This window comes from Stegodyphus dumicola, chromosome 1 (genome assembly GCF_044657685.1).
Source record: "Stegodyphus dumicola isolate Sdum_Otavi_A_Nest chromosome 1, ASM4465768v1".
NCBI classification, from domain to species: Eukaryota; Metazoa; Arthropoda; class Arachnida; order Araneae; family Eresidae; genus Stegodyphus; species Stegodyphus dumicola.
In genome coordinates this window covers 100,325,525-100,344,267 of record NC_140768.1, presented here as the reverse complement: position 1 = coordinate 100,344,267, position 18,743 = coordinate 100,325,525, and the positions used below count along the sequence as shown (strand labels likewise).

The 18,743-nt window shown below is 33.5% G+C and overlaps 1 protein-coding gene across 3 annotated transcripts in view; it reads right to left on the bottom strand.

Annotated features, from left to right (window-relative positions):
* AspRS-m (aspartyl-tRNA synthetase, mitochondrial) overlaps positions 1-18,743 on the bottom strand; it is a 141,842-nt gene that overhangs the window by 54,047 nt on the left and 69,052 nt on the right. For all 3 annotated transcript variants that reach the window (XM_035369315.2, XM_085818214.1, XM_035369314.2), the window contains exons 9-10: positions 17,375-17,554; positions 11,318-11,425 (exon numbers count right to left, since the gene is read on the bottom strand). In XM_035369315.2, coding sequence (XP_035225206.2) covers positions 11,318-11,425; positions 17,375-17,554 — 288 coding nt within the window. The remainder of the gene's footprint in view (positions 1-11,317; positions 11,426-17,374; positions 17,555-18,743) is intronic.

Here is an 18,743-nt window from a genome sequence, read left to right as displayed (position 1 = left end):
GGGAAAACGAAATTGGGTGAAATGAAAACGAAAATATCAGGTAGACAAATGGCTGTTTTTCAGTCCACTGGTAACGTTTTCAAAAATCGAAAAAACCCTCAAGGTACACAATTTAAAAAAGATGATGATGCACGCAATGTTGGGAAAAAGTCAGACTCGAATTTTGATAGGAGAAAAAGACTCCAGTGCTATGAATGTGGATCTTTTGACCATTTACGTCCTCAGTGCCCTAATTTTAAAACCCAAAAGGCAGATTTGTATCGGATAAGCGGGAGATCAGAGAAGAATCTTTTAGATCCCTATACGTTAAATGGAAGAGTAAATGGTTTTGAAGTACCTATTCTAAGAGATACAGGAGCAACGGTAGATATTATTTGTCAGAAATATGTAGACATAGATCGAATGAAGGGAGAACACGTGTGGGTTCGACATTTGTTGGATGATCATATGACTTGTTTACCTGTTGCTGAAGTAGATATTGAATGCGATTTGGGTACAGTAACCACCAAAGCAGCTGTTATAGGAGACCACTTAGACCAAGGGCGATATATATTAGGCAACCAGACAGCGGCTCTTCTCAGAGGAACTGAGAAAAATTATTCGTCGTATGTCGGTAATGTTAATGCGGTCGTTACTCGATCTCAAGCACGACAATTAAAGGAAGCGGAAAATTTAAGTGAGACGAATCAAAATTCTGAGCAGAATGAGTTAGAATTGGAAGAGGAGGAAATGCTCATGAGAGGTCTGAAAACAGAGAGATATTACCTCCTGTCGACCTTTGTGTCCCCACAAGTCCTGCAATTCAAATTGACTCAAGTACTTTCATTGATGAACAACAAAAAAGTAAAGAACTTGCCCCTTCATTAGAACTAGTAAAAAGCGGAAGTAAAACAAGTTATGGGATTAAAAATGGGGTTTTAGTAAAAAAGAAGGTAAATAAGTTAGGAGGAGAAGAACATTTAATTGTTGTTCCAGAAAACCTCAGAGAGCAAATTAAAGCAATTTGTCATGAAGGAACTTCAGGTCACTTAGGAGTTCTGAAAACAAAAGACCGGTTACTAAGACATTTTTTCTGGCCAAATTGTTATAAAGACATTGAGGAATTCATTAAAACATGCGACTCCTGTCAACGTGTAGGAAAAGCAAGTGACAAAAAGAAGGCACCGTTGGTAATAGTACCTATGATATCGGAAGTCTTTAGTAAGGTTAATGTAGATGCTTGCGGGCCTATGCTTACATCTACTGAAGGTAATAAATATCTTATTACAGTTATGTGCTTAGCATCTAAATATCCTGAGGCCGTCCCGGTACCGGATATAACGTCGAAATCTGTTGTAAGTGCACTCTTGCAGGTATTTAGTCGGATGGGTTTTCCAAGGGAGGTTCAAACTGATCAAGGAAAATCTTTCATGAGTCGCTTAACCGTTGAATTTTTGAAGAGGTTTGGTATAAAAATTTCCAGAAGTTCGGTTTACCACCCCCGGAGCAATCCTACAGAACGGTTCCATAGGTCAATAAAAAGGGTCTTAAAGGTATTATGTATTGAAGCTGCCCCAAATTGGGAAGTACAATTACCTGCCGCTCTCTTTGCCCTGCGGACAGTAACGCATGATAGTACAGGATTTAGTCCAGCTGAGTTAGTGTACGGGACCAACCTCAGAACACCTGTCGCATTATTGTATGAGAAATGGTTAGATCCTCAGGAAAAAGAAGATACCGTAATAGAATATGTTTTCGAATTAATCAATAGGTTAAAGAAAAGTAGAGAATTAGCTACAGAGAAAATGGAAGAGGTGAGAGAAAAAAGGAAGAAATGGTATGACAAAAATGCCGTGAAAAGGGAATTCCAGCAAGGAGATTCTGTATTAGTATTAGCAGTGAACCAACCCCATAAACTCGCTCCTCAATGGAAAGGGCCGGAGAAAATAGAGAAAAGATTATCAGAAACAAACTATGTGGTTAGTTTTGAAGGGAATCAGGAAGGGAATAAAGTGTATCACATCAATATGTTAAAACATTATCATAAGAGACCTGAATTTTTGAATATGGTGCTCCTTGACAACGAGGAGATAGTTGAACCCTCGGAATTAGAGGAGGATTTTCCTTATATGTTAACCGACCCCAATGTGTTTGATTTTAATGAAATAATAGCAAAAGATAATCTTAAAGAAAGACTTAGTGATGAACAAATCCTGCAGTTGGGAAAATTGTTGGTAAAGTTTTCTGCTATATTTTCGAATATTTCAGGGAAAACAAATTTAGTCGAACATGATATCGAACTAATCAGTGACAAACGAGTACAGCATAAGCCTTATAGAATGACAAATCGACAGAACGAAATTCTTAAAGTCGAGATTGAAAAAATGTTAAAATACAAGATTATTGAACCAGGACCCTCTGAGTATACTTCACCCATGATCCTTGTTGAAGCACCAGGTAGGGATCCTAGGCCGTGTATTGATTACAGAAAGTTAAACGAAATAACGCGTACTGAGTTCTATCCGATCCCCAATATAGAGCAACGTGTTGAAACTGTTGCAGTAGCCAAATTTATCACCTTGATAGACTTAACTAAAGGTTATTGGCAAATTCCGCTGACCCCTAGAGCGCAGAAAATTGCTGCATTTGCTACAAATTTTGGTGTTTATAGGCCTTTGCGCATGCCATTTGGGCTTAAAAATGCTCCTTATTATTTCAGTAAAATGATGAGCGAAATATTGTGCGGAAGTGAGAAATATGCGACCCCTTATTTAGATGATATTGCTATTTTTTCTGAAATGTGGGAGGAACATTTACAACATTTACATGAAATTTTAGAAAGAATAAGAAAAGCCAATTTAACTATTAAACCCTCTAAGTGCAAGTTTGCACAAGAAGTGCAATATCTCGGTCACATAGTAGGTCGAGGAAAACGTTCTCCAGCTGAACTAAAAATCGAGGCGGTTCAAAATTTTCCTGTTCCCACAACTAAAACTGAGATTAGAGCTTTTTTAGGGTTAGCTGGATACTACAGACAATATATACCTATGTTTTCTGCTATAGCCGCACCTTTGACAGATTTGTTAAAAGGGAATAAGAAAAAGGGTAAAATTGTTTGGAATGATGAATGTAATAAATCATTCAAATCGTTAAAAGAAAAGCTGTCTAGTAGGCCTGTGCTACATGCACCCGATTTTTCTAAACCATTTATACTACAGACAGATGCATCAGATCAAGGATATGGTGTTGTTTTAGCCCAAAAGGATGATAAAGGAGAAGAACATCCCATATTGTATCTCAGTAAAAAATTTACTGATAGTGAGCGGAAGTATTCGACCACTGAAAAAGAGTGTGCCGCAATTCTGTATGGAATAAAAAAATTGAAAGGGTATATAGATGAACAGACTAAATTTTCAATTCAAACGGACCATAATCTACTAGTATGGCTAAAAAAATAATGCAGGTAGAAATGGTCGATTATTACGCTGGGCCTTAGCCTTGCAATCTTATAATTTTACGATACATCATAAAAAGGGAAGTGACAACTTAAATGTAGACTGCTTAAGTAGAAACTCTGTACATGCCAGTTAAATAGACTAGTTATCATTTCTTTTAAGTTGTCTTGTTATTTGATTATGTATATTGTATTTTTTTTTTAAATTCATACTATATAGTAAATTGTTAGCTTTATTCTTAAAGACAAAACTTTTTGTTTTGGTTTTTCATATATTGTATGTGTATTTTTAAATGTTTTTTTTTTTTTTTTTTTTTTTTTTTTTATGATGGCCTGGTTATGAGAGTGGAGAGCCTTTGTAACAGTGTAGTTTAAAATTAACTGGTAAAATGTTGAACAATCTATTGAAACCGTGAACTGTGAAGGTTTACTTCTCCTGTGTCCGGAGAAACAAAAACTGGAGGCGGAAGGTGTTTGTTTGTAGTGAACGCCTGCCTGAACTTGTATTATATCCCGTAGGAACTTAAAAAAAAAAGTTTTGTTTCCTCTGTGTCCGACGAAAACAAAATCTGGAGGTGGAAGGAGTTAGTCTGTAAAGAACGCTCTTGAACTCTACTAGAAAGACCTATGATGCTCTTGACTAGAGAGAACGTCGTTAGCAAACTCCTCACATTACGAGTACTGTAATTCATTTTAACGCCTATTTTAAAGAACTGTGAATGGCAACGACTTAACTGAGGAATACGCATGCATAAAGAGATGAGACTTCTGTTGAGACGCCTGTCAGAGAAGAGTTTGGGAAGCTCCGCCAGCGAGCTGAGGTGTGGAGACTTTGTCGAGTGATGACGAGTACCATCTTCGTTACCGTCTCTGATCGTGTCACCAGCTCGGATATCTACTAAAGTTTTCTAAATGTATTAATGTTGTATCTGTGATATGTTGTGTTATTAAAAAGTGATGCATCACCAATACCAGTGTTGATTCCGGTTTCACTGAAGCATCCACGACGTCACAATATTATAATATATAAGGAAAAAATATTTTCCTCAAATAAGGAGTAACAAAAAGGAATTATATTGAAAATCATAAATTCATATATCTTTCAAGATCACATTTCAGCTCATTAAGTAATGGCAAAACAAAATAATGATTATTCACACATACATAACTCAGTCAAATTATACGAGGCGATTTAAAATATCACAGACACATTTTATACATAGATCACAAAATGAAAACAATGAATTTTTAGAAGAGACCATAAACATAACCTGAATATGCCAGAAGCGCAAGAATGAAAATACACTGGTTATCATAAGTTAAGGAAAAATCACAAAAATCCCGATTACTGAAAAAGTTACATGTAGAATTTAATGAAACTTACCCACAATATACAACACATAGTAAGGTATCAAATAACATAAAAAGAAATTACCCGACAAATACTGTAGCATAGAAATTAGCACATGTATAAAATGAACAAATTGAAGGTGTCAGTTTGCTATAGGAAAAGTACCTTCAATATGGAATATGATCGCCTCTAGAAGCAATACAGCACATACAGCGATGTGTGATGCTTTCAATTATGCAGTCTATCAGTTCCATAGGAAGCGAGAACCATTGCTCTTGCAAAGCAGTTGCAAGCGTGACAAGGACTTGAGGGGACGGATGAGTCTAGACGTCTCCCTAAAGCATCCCAAACATGCTTGATAGGATTCAAGTCCGGGGATCGAGCTGGCCAGTCCATGCGCATAATTGTTTCCTGTTGAAGATAATCATCTACGATGCGAGCCCTGTGTGGTCTTGCGTTGTCGTCCTGTAACAGGAAAGATTCACCTATTGCCCCAGCATATGGGCACACATAAACTTCAAGGATGTCATCTCTATAAATCTGAGCATTCACGGTTCCCCTTAGAAAGACATGGAGGTCTATGCGTCCACCCAAAGATATGCCACCCCAAACACAGACACTGCCTCTTCCGTATGCATCTCTTTCACGGATGTTTGACGGATGATAACGGGTTCTAGGTTCTCTCCATATCAAATAACGCCTACTATCGCTTTCTAGACTAAACCTGGACTCATCCGTAAAGAGAACAGCCCTCCACTGATCAAGCGTCCCATGGACATGTTGTCGTGCCTCCTATGCTGTGACGTCTATGAACCACAGAAGGACTCACATTTAGCCATCTGGCAACTTCTGCTTGACTTTATTCTACCTCTAGTCTCCCAATGGCTTTCCATCGTAGTTCTGCAGGGAAATGATGCCTGGATGTCATCGTTACGAATTGGCTATCTCAGATTTCTGATGCCACTATCACAGTGAAATATGTGGGCTTGCTCTCAAACATGGACTTTTATTCTTCTCGCATATGACATATTCCGAAAGCAGCGCCACTAATTTGCATATCACAGTTTTACTCAGCTACTCTTACTTGGCAACATATTCAAATTTTACATGGTTTGGCTTATTTTTGAAGGAGTTATCACTATTTTTGTGATTTTTCCTTAATTTACGATAACTAGTGTAATATATCATAACTTCAGAGATGCTCATAGCTGCCAACCAAAGCTGGAATAAGATTTTTAAAGCTCTAAAAGATTTTGGTGCCCCCACATATGTTTAAGGCAGTTTTTGCTTCATTTCTTAGCTCTCTCAGTTTTGGTGTAGCTGCACCATGCATTCTATGGTAAAAACGGCAATAGGAAATTTTTTGGTGATCCCTTTCCTCGATACTCTGACCACATGCATACACTGCTTAATGGCTATTCCAACCCAGCTGCCAATTCTGAAATATGAAGGTTACTGGGAAGTTCTTGCAACAAAAATATGGAGTTTTCCTGAGGTTTTTGTGCAGCACCATTTTAAAAGAACTCAAAATTGATTTAAACTCACATTATAATGCATGATTCAATTTACTCAACTATTTATAACATGATTATGATGCAAAATATATTAATATTTATTTATATATTCTAAATTTTATGTTCTCTGGCTTATTTCATCTTGTAAATTTCTTACACATTTATATTAAGAAAATTCTGAGCAGGGAATGGAAGCTTTAATTTATGAAAATACTTTTAAACACAGTGAAAATGAAATTATATTTGGGTGAATTTTAATATAAAGCTCTATAAATGTATACAGTAGATTAAAACAATTTGGATCTAATAAAATTTAACAAGAAAATTTATGCTGAAGATCATTAGGTATAGAAAAATGAAACTGGCATAATTTAAGTTTCATTAATACAATTTACTTTTAGTTCTGAAAAACATTTTCATTAGTATATGCTAAAAATTAAAACTGGGAGATTTGGTAATCTATTCGGAGAGTGGGAGATATGCCGAAAAACTCGGAGTGTTAGCAGCTATGGCAATTGCTTAACCCTCTGAGTGGCACAGGATTTTAGATCCGTCATGAGGACCAGTATTTAAACAGCATTTATTAATTTAGTTTGTATAATTACTTATTTTAGTCTGCATTTTCATAAACTTATATTCATTAAGATGATATTTACATTATTAAAGAAAGTAAGAAAGCAAAATATCTTAAATTATAAGCTAATATTTCTGATGCAAGCAGCAAAATTTCTGATGACTGGATAAATCCGGTCATAACGCTCAGAGGGTTAAAGTTCAATCCATTAGCAATGTATTCTTGATGTTTTGATTAGAAAATATGTTCAAAGCCATGCTTCTTGTAGATTACTGTTCTTATGACAAGATGAGAGTCTGAAGCTATTGTATTTTCATACATAAGACTTTTGAGATTTCCTGATAGGTAGAAATCAGTAGCAGATGAATTGATTGATTATAATAACCAAATGACTAGTCTTTCTGGCTAACCTATTATGCAGAAAAGGTATTGTCGAAATATACTTCCACAAATCCAAGTTGAAATGCACAGTCACCCAATCATGCTAAAACCACATGCATTGGTAAGAAAATGCAGGAATATTATGCAGCAGTAGTCTGTCCAGTGGCGGCTCGTAATAAGCACTGTGGAACTGCAGCTGCCCCTATTTCCACTTATTATGACTTTTAATATTTAATGTAGTATGCATTTTAGTTTTTAATTCTTTCTTTATACTTTTATAATACATAATCCTTAAGCTTAATGTCAGTAGCCATCCCCTACTTTGTGAAAAAGGTACGAAATTATTTGTTTGGAACTGCGCTCTTCACAGTTCCAGTGATGTGGTGTTTGGCTGTTCTGCACACACACACAGAAAGCAGCAAGCGAGCCGGGTAGAGAGAAGAGCATTGTCACTCTTGCTGTGCCGAAATTCAGGCATTTTGTTGGAAACGTTGATTTATTTTTACTCCGTGCGTGCGGTATTCCTCTACAAGTGGAACTTCATCATATGGACCACAAACAGAGTTCATGAAAATTTGCAACCTTTAAAAAATTACCTTACTGAAATTCAATCAACATCAAAACCAGATCAAACTATTGCAAAAGCAACAGGAATTTTAAAATATCTAAATGATGATAATTTCAAGTTTTGTGGTTATAGCTTTTTTATCAGATGCCTCATGTTGAAATAATATACAACTTATTGCAATCCAGAGAAATTAGTGTGTATATAACAAATTTCAAAACTGCTATTTTAGAATTAAGAAACTCAAAGTACTGTGAGAATTTTTCAAAGACATTGATGGCAGAAGCTAAAGAAATACGTGACTTTATACTTCCACTAAACACTTAGCAGCTGCTAAATTGTTAAACAAGAAATGCTTCACTAGTTTTAGGAATGAACATTCTACAGAAGAAATAGTACTGACCACTGAAGCATATCCAATGATCGACAAAGAAAAACTTGAAACTGAACTAAAAGTATTTTATTGTAGGTGTGATATCCATGAATACTGCAAATTAATTGAGCTACTGAAATTTATCTTCGAAAATAATCTAGATGATGTTCTTAGTGAAATTACAAAACTGATAAAAATTCTCTTGAGAGTTTCCATGACTACCTTTCTCTTAAGATTCTATCATCAGAGGCAGAACGCTGCTTTTCAACACTAAAAAGAACGAAAACTTTTCTAAGAAGCACTAGGAATTCAGAAAGACTAAATGCACTTGCATTGCTTTCAATAAAGGTTTAGGTTATTTAATTACGGCAAAGCCTCGAGTGCTATCTGCCTAAGGGGAGGGATGCCTTCGTGAAGGACTTTCTAAAGGAAACTGGCTCGTATACACATTACATATGGGGAAAACCACGAAAACACCCATGCAGCCAGCCCGTTCGCGGCATTTGAACCTCGGACCAAACTACCAGTGTTCAGCGACTTTACCACTCGGCCGCTGGTGGGCTCGCTTTCAATAAAGAAAAATTTCTTCAGTTGTCATCCAGACTTCAAGGAGAAAATTATTGATCTTTTCGCGCAAATTAAAACAAAAAGAATGGATTTCATTTTTAAATAAATAGACAAAGATTGAACTGTAACAATTTTGGTTAAAGTAATTAATGTTTAATTTTTTTCTTGTAAGATTTAATGAAGTTTCAAAATAAATTTTCTTTTTATACATGTTTGTTTCCTTTTAGACAATTTTAAAACAAATTTGTTTGGAACAGCACCCCCACTAATTTTAGCCACGAGCTGCCCCTGAGTCTGTCACATATCTTGCAACAGTAGCCTGCTTCTGGGATCAAGCAGAACCTTTTCTAGATTTGGTTTGGTTTATTTTTATTGACTTGACAAAGCACTTGAGAGCCATCTGCCTCTATTCTGCAGAAATCTCTGATAACTACTTGTGTTAAATTGAAGATATAGATGATGCAAAAATGTCCAAAAATGCCAGCTCAGACATTTATGGTGAAACATTGTGCAATATAGCCACTTCCAATCATACTGAAAATATATGCACCAGTACACAAATGCAGGAAGATTGTGCAGGCAAACCTCCATTTTGTATTTATGCATCGCTTTGTTAATCATAATCATACGATTAACAAAGTGATGCATAAATACAAAATGGAGTTAATACATCCTTTAAGACAACTCTTGAAGGATGTTCTAAGATTATCTTGTTCCAGTGTACTCGACAGCAGTGTATGTGTATTTTGTCATATCATGTGATAATGTGAAAGGACCATGTCTCAGGAGATCTGGCACACTTTTTGTGTTTTCTAAATATATAATCAAGAATAATATATCAAGAAGTAAAATAAACGTTTAATTCACATGTAAAATTTTGAGATGATTATTTCAGCATCTGGCTTCTGATTCAGGGTAAGTTCCTAATAAAATGTTTCTTCTCCTAGGTCTCACATTTCTTGTCTCATATTCATATGCATCAATGGGTTTAGCGGTACAACATTATCTTAGTTGATGATTTAAGAATTTTAGATATTTTATCTTTAACACCTTCTTAACTTACTACCAAAGGCCCATTTTATTTCAACAAAGATCATGTAGTAATTCTGGGAAGATGCCTCCAGGATTATATCACAGCTATGCCTATTTAGTTAAGACATAAAAAAGTATGGTTGATATATATATACCTATCAACGCACTCAGACATTTATCCTGAACAGCTGCTACACATCATGTAGCCTGTGGCACATGCACAAAATAAACATTAATGACACTCTCATATGGGAAGGTACCTCAGAAATGAAAAGAAGATATGCTGGAAAATCTGTCTATGTGATACATTTTTGCTAAAGCAGGCATATGAATTCCAAACACTAAGGCCATTCTTCTGCTTAAATGATTGGGCTAATTTACATGTGAAGATCATATTAGATCCCCTCCTGTAATATTTGCCACATGCTGAATTGAGCGATATGAATTCACTGATGAACTTACATATAGATTGTTTTCAGTTTGTCCTATGATTGCTTCTTCCATAGCAAATGTATATGTCATTTGTTTTTGACCACAGCAGCTGTTCATATTGAAGGATCCAGTTTCACACAATCTGTAGTAAAAATGTGCAAACATTTGGCAGAGGAACACTTATTTAGGAACTATTCACAATATAATCACATTGCAGATCACTCATGTTCATTTGCTGCCATATCACTAGTAAAGGGCAGCGTATCAACTATTTCATATGTATTATTTCAGAATTATTACACACATACATATTATTCTTGCAACATGAATGCCCTTAATAATGATCTGCACTGTCCAATGCAATTCTTTGCAAACAAAATCTTTTAATTCATGAATGTAGCATTTGCGGTTACAAATTTCGATGTTTGTTTTGTTTTTGTATTTTTGACCTATCTTTGTCTAAAAGTACTGAATTACTCTTACCGCATTTGTGGAGCCACTCAATACTTGCAAATTTGAAACAGTCAGAATTCTTGAATCTAGAGCACAAGAGCTCCTTTGCCCTAGCGGTAGAGAACTCCACTCCCATGTCACAAACTCAAGTTCTGTTTCTGAGGCCAAGCAGCCTCTTGCATTGCACTTCTGATTCGGCCCATAGATGTTGCCATGAGAAATCCTCCATTAAAACACCAAAAGTGTTGCAGCGAGTTGTAGATCACCTCACCTGCAGCTGCCACACTCCATTCAATTCATTCATAATTTTTTGAATTTTTTTACTGCAGGTTTTTCTACCTTTTTATTTTAAGTTAAAAATATAAATTAAGTCTATTACTTTAAGGCATATAAAAATTTTCTGTCCAAATCAATCTGAAATTTAATCACAATGAAAAAGCATTAAGATATTTAATCATTTCAGAAATGTTCAAAAGTAATACCAGAATATCAAAATGGCATAAAAGTTCAGGAGTATGGAGCTATTGTTATCTTCCACTTTTCTTTCACATTTTCACAAAGAAATGACTTAGAAAAGCTAAATAATACATGCAATCAAAGCATTATTTTATCATTAAAAGCAAAATTTATATTGGTACTTACTGATCCACCAGGTACGACAATAGAAGAAATAATGTAGTCAGGATCATCATTAGCTTGGGAAGCTAACTGAAGACCAGAATTCTTTAAATGGCTAGTCAAATTACATAACTAGAAATAGTATATAATTATATACATACAGTTTTAAACAGATCTGAAAAAAAAAAAATGAAGTAAATGCATCATATTATTATTATTAAAGAAAAAATTTTAGGCAAATTTCCACCAGGGCTTGTTTTTTTAAGTCATAAAACTATATTTCAATTATAAACACAGTTTCATAGTCAAGGGATTATACACGAGCACTGAAAAAAAATATTTTTTGATAAAAATATTTAATAATTATTTTCTGATTTACTTATTGTTACACAGTTTTGAAGAACCTTAAAATTTGGAATAAAATAAGGAAATTATACAAACACAGTCACTAAAATTCCTTCTAATGGCATTTTTGGATTAATTTAAATATAAAATTGTTAATTCTAACCAAAATTTACTAATGTGATACCTTAACACATGCATTAAAGTTAGAATTATATTTTAAATTTAGAAAACCCATTAATTTGAAAACAGCATTTATTTACATGGATAAGGCAGAGAGTTTTAAACACAAATAAATTTAAATATTAAATATGCAGATAAATACACACATATATATATATTATGAATGAAAATTAATAATTCATCATCTGACCTTTCTTTTCATTAATGAAAACCGAATATGAATTATAGAAGGCCTGAAGTTAGAGCTGATAAACTGAAGCACACTTGCTACTCTTCAACCAAAGATTATCCTATAGGTCTTTTATTACTACAAAAAATAACAGATGGAAATGCTATATAATTTAATTTGTTTGATGACATGTGAATTTCTTGATAACTTGTTTGATGACAAGTTTCCTCCCATCCCTATTCAGAGAGCTGTAAATTTTGATTGCAATTTTATTTTACTGCTAATCTTCCGAATAACTTTTTAGTTCCAAGTTTATATTACCCATTTTTTAACACTTGTGAAAACTATTGTTTATTCCCACTTGATTCTTTACTTAATGAACTTAAATTTAATCATTGTTTACATAGTTTATAAAGAAAGAGTAGCTTCAAATCAAAGATAAACATGGCAACACAAAATTTTAAACTAGGCATCACCCCTTAAAGAAAAAGAGTAACTCTGTCTCATTATCCTTGAAACTGATCGTATTTTATTCAAAATCTATGCCAAAGTTGCTTTTTCACCTAATTTTAAGTTAATTCTATATATAATTTTTTAGAATAATTCTGAATAATAATTAACATCTTATCAAAAGGTTTACTTACATCAAGGAAAGACATTCATTTAATGAACATTTGACATAATCAGCAAAAGAAAGCAGTGTTAAATTTGCTGTCATTTGTCAGTAAGATGTTAGAGAATATGAATTAAATTTCAGTTTTATACATTTGAGACATTTATATATTATTAATGACTTTACTAGATTTTAATATATATGACAAGCATTGCTCTGTGCTGAGAAAGAACAGAAATATAGAAAATAAAATAGTATATTAACTCAGTAAAAAGATAAACAGCGTGTTTTTAAAGTAAGGGTTGTTTTATTGTATACACTAATAGGTGTAAACAATGCCACAATGAGTGCTTGCGTCGTGTTCCAGCATTCCTTGGAAACAACTGTGCTTGGTTGCAGCTGTGTAGGTAATTTGTTTGGTCTGTTCTGCATCCTTAAAATGTTCAAGATTATCGAATCACTTCCGTGGGAGGTACGATCAGTGATATGTTTTTTTGTCAGCATGAAACCGGTCTGCTGCAGACATTCACCAGCAGATTTGTGAAGTTTACAGAACTACTGCCATGAGTGAAGGCAAAACGCTAAGTGGGTCAGAGACTTCAAAGCTGGCCACGACCACATCCATGATGAGTCTTGCTCCAACCGTCCATCTGTGATCACAGACAATATGGTGGCTTCAGTTGAAGAGAAAATTCACTTCACCATAAGCACTCTTTCAAATGAATTTCCTGAAGTGTCTAAGTCAGTGCTGTATAAAATTGTTTCTGGAAAGTTAAGGTTTAAAAAACTGTGCTCCCGCTAGATCCCTAAACTCCTACCAGAGGACCACAAAAACAAAAGATTTAAATGTTTGCTGAATTTTTTTACTCGTTATAATGAAGGTGATGCCCTGATGAATTGGATCATAATGGAAGCCAAAATATGGGTCTCACATGTCATGCCTGAATGGAAGCAACAGAGCATGGAGTGGAGATACACACACTCTTCTGTAAGGGTCAAAGCCAGACTTTGTCCTGGCGCAAGATCATGGTGCCCATGTTTTGGGAAAGGCATGGTGTTTTGTTGATTGACTTCATACAATGCAGAAATACTATTAATTCCGTAGCCTATGGCCAAACCCTGCGAAAGCTATGCAGAACTATTCAAGGCAAAAGACATGGCATGCTGACAAAGGGAATTTTGCTACTCCATGACAATGCCAGGCTTTACACCACAGCTCAGACCCAAGCTTTATTGGATTCTTTTGGCTGTGATGTTTTGGACAACCACCCCTACAGCCCAAAACTTGCGGCGAGCAATTTTTCATCCTTTCTGCTGTCTCAAACATCATCTTGGCGGCAACCATTACAATGATGATGAATATGTGATAATTGGGGCAGTGACCTCTTGGTTATCAGAGCAAGAGGCAGGTTTCTATGAAGAGGGTATTCACAATTTAGCTCTAAAGTATAATAAGCGTTTACACAAAATTTGGCATCTATGCTGAAAATAGAGAAAATGTATGTAGAATCAGAAAATAAGTTTGGTTTTCAAAAATTTTCTTTCATTTCGTTTTTATTTTCAAACAGCCCTTACTTAAAAAACATCCCTTGTAGATTGCCAAAATTTAAGTCTTTTCTTTAATGTTAAGAATTATTATATATGTAATAAAAATTAGTCAAAAAGTATTTCAGTCCTAAAAATGTGAGACAACATAAAGAAAATCAAATAATTTGCAAATTACTGAAAATATCTTTAAAATTTTCTTTAACTTCAAATTGCTGTTTTAAAATAAGAATAAAAAGCTAAATTTCCTATTCTAAAGCATAAAACACTATACAATGCTGAAAATACTGCTTTTGAAAATGAACATAAATTTTAAATTTATATGCAAACAAAATAAATTTAAATGATACATATATGAAATCTTAATGATGGCAGGAGAAATTAGTAATAATAGCAATTTTATTAACATCTTACATATTTAAAAATATATTTAAGTCATGAATTTACCTAAGCCAAGAGAATTTGAAAACTACATAAATAAGTTACTTGCATATTTTCCCATCAGTTGCAAAACTGTAGTCAAGCAGTCTGGTTTAACACAGTCATAGGTAAGTGTGATTTAGCAACACATTCTTAACATCTGCACTTCCATTTGATGTAACCCAAAACTGTTTCTCAATTTTTCACCTTTAGTTTTTATGTACAAAGATATAAATAACTGTTATTGCGGTATTTTTTCCTTGCATTTAATAAATGATTAAAATTTGGGACCTGCCTCCTACAGAATAACAAACTGCAGATTATTTTCAAAGTTTTGGGATTCCATCTTCAAAAAAGTGTGTATCAATGTACACAATCAGTTGAATATAGCCAACAAACCGACAATATAACAGTTACCTGTTCTAACAAAACATTTAGAAAAATCAGATGGCCTAACAAAATAGTAGGAACCATCAAAAGGCTTTTTACAGAGCACAGAAAACGAAGTGCTTTGAAATTTGATTGTTTATTAAATAAAGAGGCATTAGTTCCTTTAGATTTCTGACAACTTAGGTGGAATTTCTACCAACTTTTATGGTTTGATGGTAGTCAGTTTTTACAATCAATGAGATAATACAAAAATTACCAGAAATAAATTTTTTGTTAAAGATACATATAATAGAAAAAGCACAGATTAAATTTTTTACAATATAAAAATAGTTATAATAAAAACCAAAAACTATTTCTCTCTATACATTTTTAGGTATATAAAGAAAATTCTGGGTGCTAAAAAATCTAATAGCCTTACATCTTTAGAACTAATATAGAAAAATTAGATCCATGAAAAGAATATAAGAAATTAAGATACAAGAGAAGAAATATGGAACACATTCATAGATTTAAAAAGCAGGAATAAAATCAGTTATATATTACAGTGAAGGGAGGAGATCAGAAATACCTAAGGACATAATACGAGATTTATTTAATATCTATACTAATATGTGATTTTCATTCATTTTTACTTCTCAACTAATTAAAAAGCATACCGCAAAATTATTTTGTATACCAGGTTGATCTTTACAATATGGTAACTTGTAGTTTGGCGACATTTTGGAGGCGATAAAGGTTACTACCTGGGACTTTGGTAACAATGTGAGCAGTACTCAGTTCCGATTACGCATTATTTTGTGTGAGGGAAATGAGAGATCATGGGATATGTCATGTGATATTAATGGACGAATTACGGTTCTTTAATCGGAAAAGGGGGGAAATTGGGAAAAAATCTGGAAATTTTGTATTTGGCTTTATTCTGTGTTGTGTGAAACAGTGTTCGTGAATTTTTGGATCCCATGGCCGTAACTAAAGTGAATTCGAAATGGGTATTTATGTATGTATTAATTTAATGTATGTGCTCATTTATATTTTAAGTAGTGTTTTTGAATTTAATTATATTTGAATTAAATGATAGTTATTTTGTGAATTTTATGTTTGTAGGAATTTGGTATACGTTTTAGTTGAAGTAAACGTGCATGGAAATAATTTAAATATCTGACACTAAGTATTTGTAATGGTTGCGGTATGAATTCGTTGGTGACGTGTATAATGTAATAGATGATTTAAAGGTAAAAGTTTTTGGATATTTTATTTATTTTATATGTGGAAATGTTCATATTTGGAAAGGGTAAATACTTTTTCGCGATCAGGTAATTTCATATATGTTCTTTTTACCGGGTTTAAAGATTGAGAAAATTGTCATGTATTTTCGTGAAATTTTTCTAATTTATGAGAAAAAAGCAGTGTACATGGATATAGTGAAGAGTGTGCGCAATGCCATTTTTGTGCAATTCTGGGATGTTTTTTTAAGTAAAAATAAGTCGATGTGTACATGGTTTAGTGATATTTTAATTAAATGATAGTTATTTTGTGAATTTTATGTTTGTAGGAATTTGGTATACGTTTTAGTTGAAGTAAATGTGCATGGAAATAATTTAAATATCTGACACTAAGTATTTGTAATGGTTGCGGTATGAATTCGTTGGTGACGTGTATAATGTAATAGATGATTTAGAGGTAAAAGTTTTTAGATATTTTATTTATTTTATATGTGGAAATGTTCATATTTGAAAAGGGTAAATACTTTTTCGCGATCAGGTAATTTCATATATGTTCTTTTTACCGGGTTTAAAGATTGAGAAAATTGTCATGTATTTTCATGAAATTTTTCTAATTTATGAGAAAAAAGCAGTGTACATGGATATAGTGAAGAGTGTGCACAATGCCATTTTTGTGAAATTCTGGGATGTTTTTTTAAGTAAAAATAAGTCGGCGTGTACATGGTTTATGTGTATGTGTTATTTTGAAAAACGCGTAAGGAGTATGGTATTGTGCACTTTTTCCCAATTTTGCAGTGAATATTTGTCATGATTAAACAGTTTTGTTAGATAAAATTTCTAGCATAAGTGTAATTCGGCTAGTAGATTGTTGGAAGAAGTGTTCAGTAGATAAAAAGAAAAGAAACATGTCTTTACTTCGTGAAGACAAAATGGCGTCGGGAAAAAAAAATAGAGGGTTGCTGTAGGAGAGTTGGTCGCCAAATTTTCGCCAAAAAAACGCCAAGTTACCATCATGTAAAGATCAACCGTATACCAATATAAAACAACAAAAACAAAATACTTTAACACTATAAAATTTGGTGATTGTTTAGTTATCTTTTATGATTATAATAATACTTACAAAATAATATCAAAATAATCATATGATAATCAGTTATGATCACAATACACATATTTTCTCTGTTTATAAAATTTACCTTCATTTCATACCGTAGATCTGGTTTATCAGTACCATATAAGGATAAGGCATCTGCATATGTCATACAAGGAAAAGGTATCTTTATATTACCCTTTTCAGCAGGCCAACTAAATTTCAAAAGTTGTTCAATCAAAGCTTGGATATCCTTACTTGTCACAAATGAAGCTTCAACATCCAGCTAAAATGTTTAAAAATTATATTTTATAATAATTACATAAGCCATATATAATTCCTTTAATAATTAGTGTTTAGCTACATTCATAAGTCAGTAATACTGTTTACTATAGAAATTACAACAAATTATAAATATCCTGAAAGCTTTTAATGCCAAAGCAATTATTAATTAATTTTTTAATTTCAGATATTCATCTAAGCAGCATTATATGTTTTGCATAGCACATTAGTACATTTAAATATTCTTTTGTAAAAAAATATAATTATCCTTTACACCAGGCATGGGCGTTAAGTCGATCGCGATTGACTGGTGGACCATGAAGATATTTTGGGGTGACCGCCTGTCTAAAACCTAAGACGCACATACTAAAAGGAACATATCTACAGAACACCGATGCCAGCTAGACTGGAGAATTGGCTTTTCACAGTTGATGCAACTGTGCTTTCTTAAGCACATGATTCAATAAATGTGTAAACGACACATGTACCTCATTGGAAACGCACAATGATGCTTAAGTACATACGTCGGTTTAGAGTCAGCAGTTCATGTATGTTCGCTGCTCACTGCATTAAATATGTCCATGCTCTATGGTCTAGCAGCCATTAAAGTTCTTCAAACATTCAATTTGACAATTTTGTGTTACTTGTGTTTTTGTAGTAAAAACAGTAATCTGTGAGAGGGGTACAAAGTCGAAAATAAGTGTTAAGAAAAGAAAGACATACAATCTTAAAACAGAATGAGAAGGAGAGTTTTCTTTACAATGGTGAATTCAAAATGCGTATGCTATATACCGTATTTGACGGCATATAAGACACACCCTTATTTAGAAGGCCACACACATGTAGATGTAGAAAGTTATGTGTGTCTAGACCTTTATCCGGGCTAAAAATAGCATTCAGTATTGAAAGTTAACCTGTGTCCTTCACGTATAAGATGCAGGTAACTTTTTTGAGACCAAATTTAGGAATAAAAGTGCGTCTTATATGCCGTCAAATACGGTATGTCATGCAAGTATGGCACTTCTAAAAAAAGGAAACGTTGAAACACATTTCAAAAGCATGCATGGAAGTTTTGATACATATTTTCCATTAAAAAAGAATTGCATAAAAAAGTTAAAAGAATTTAAATCGCAATGAATCAGACAAGAATCAAATTTTACTAAACCAAATACTATATATATAAGACTGCAACA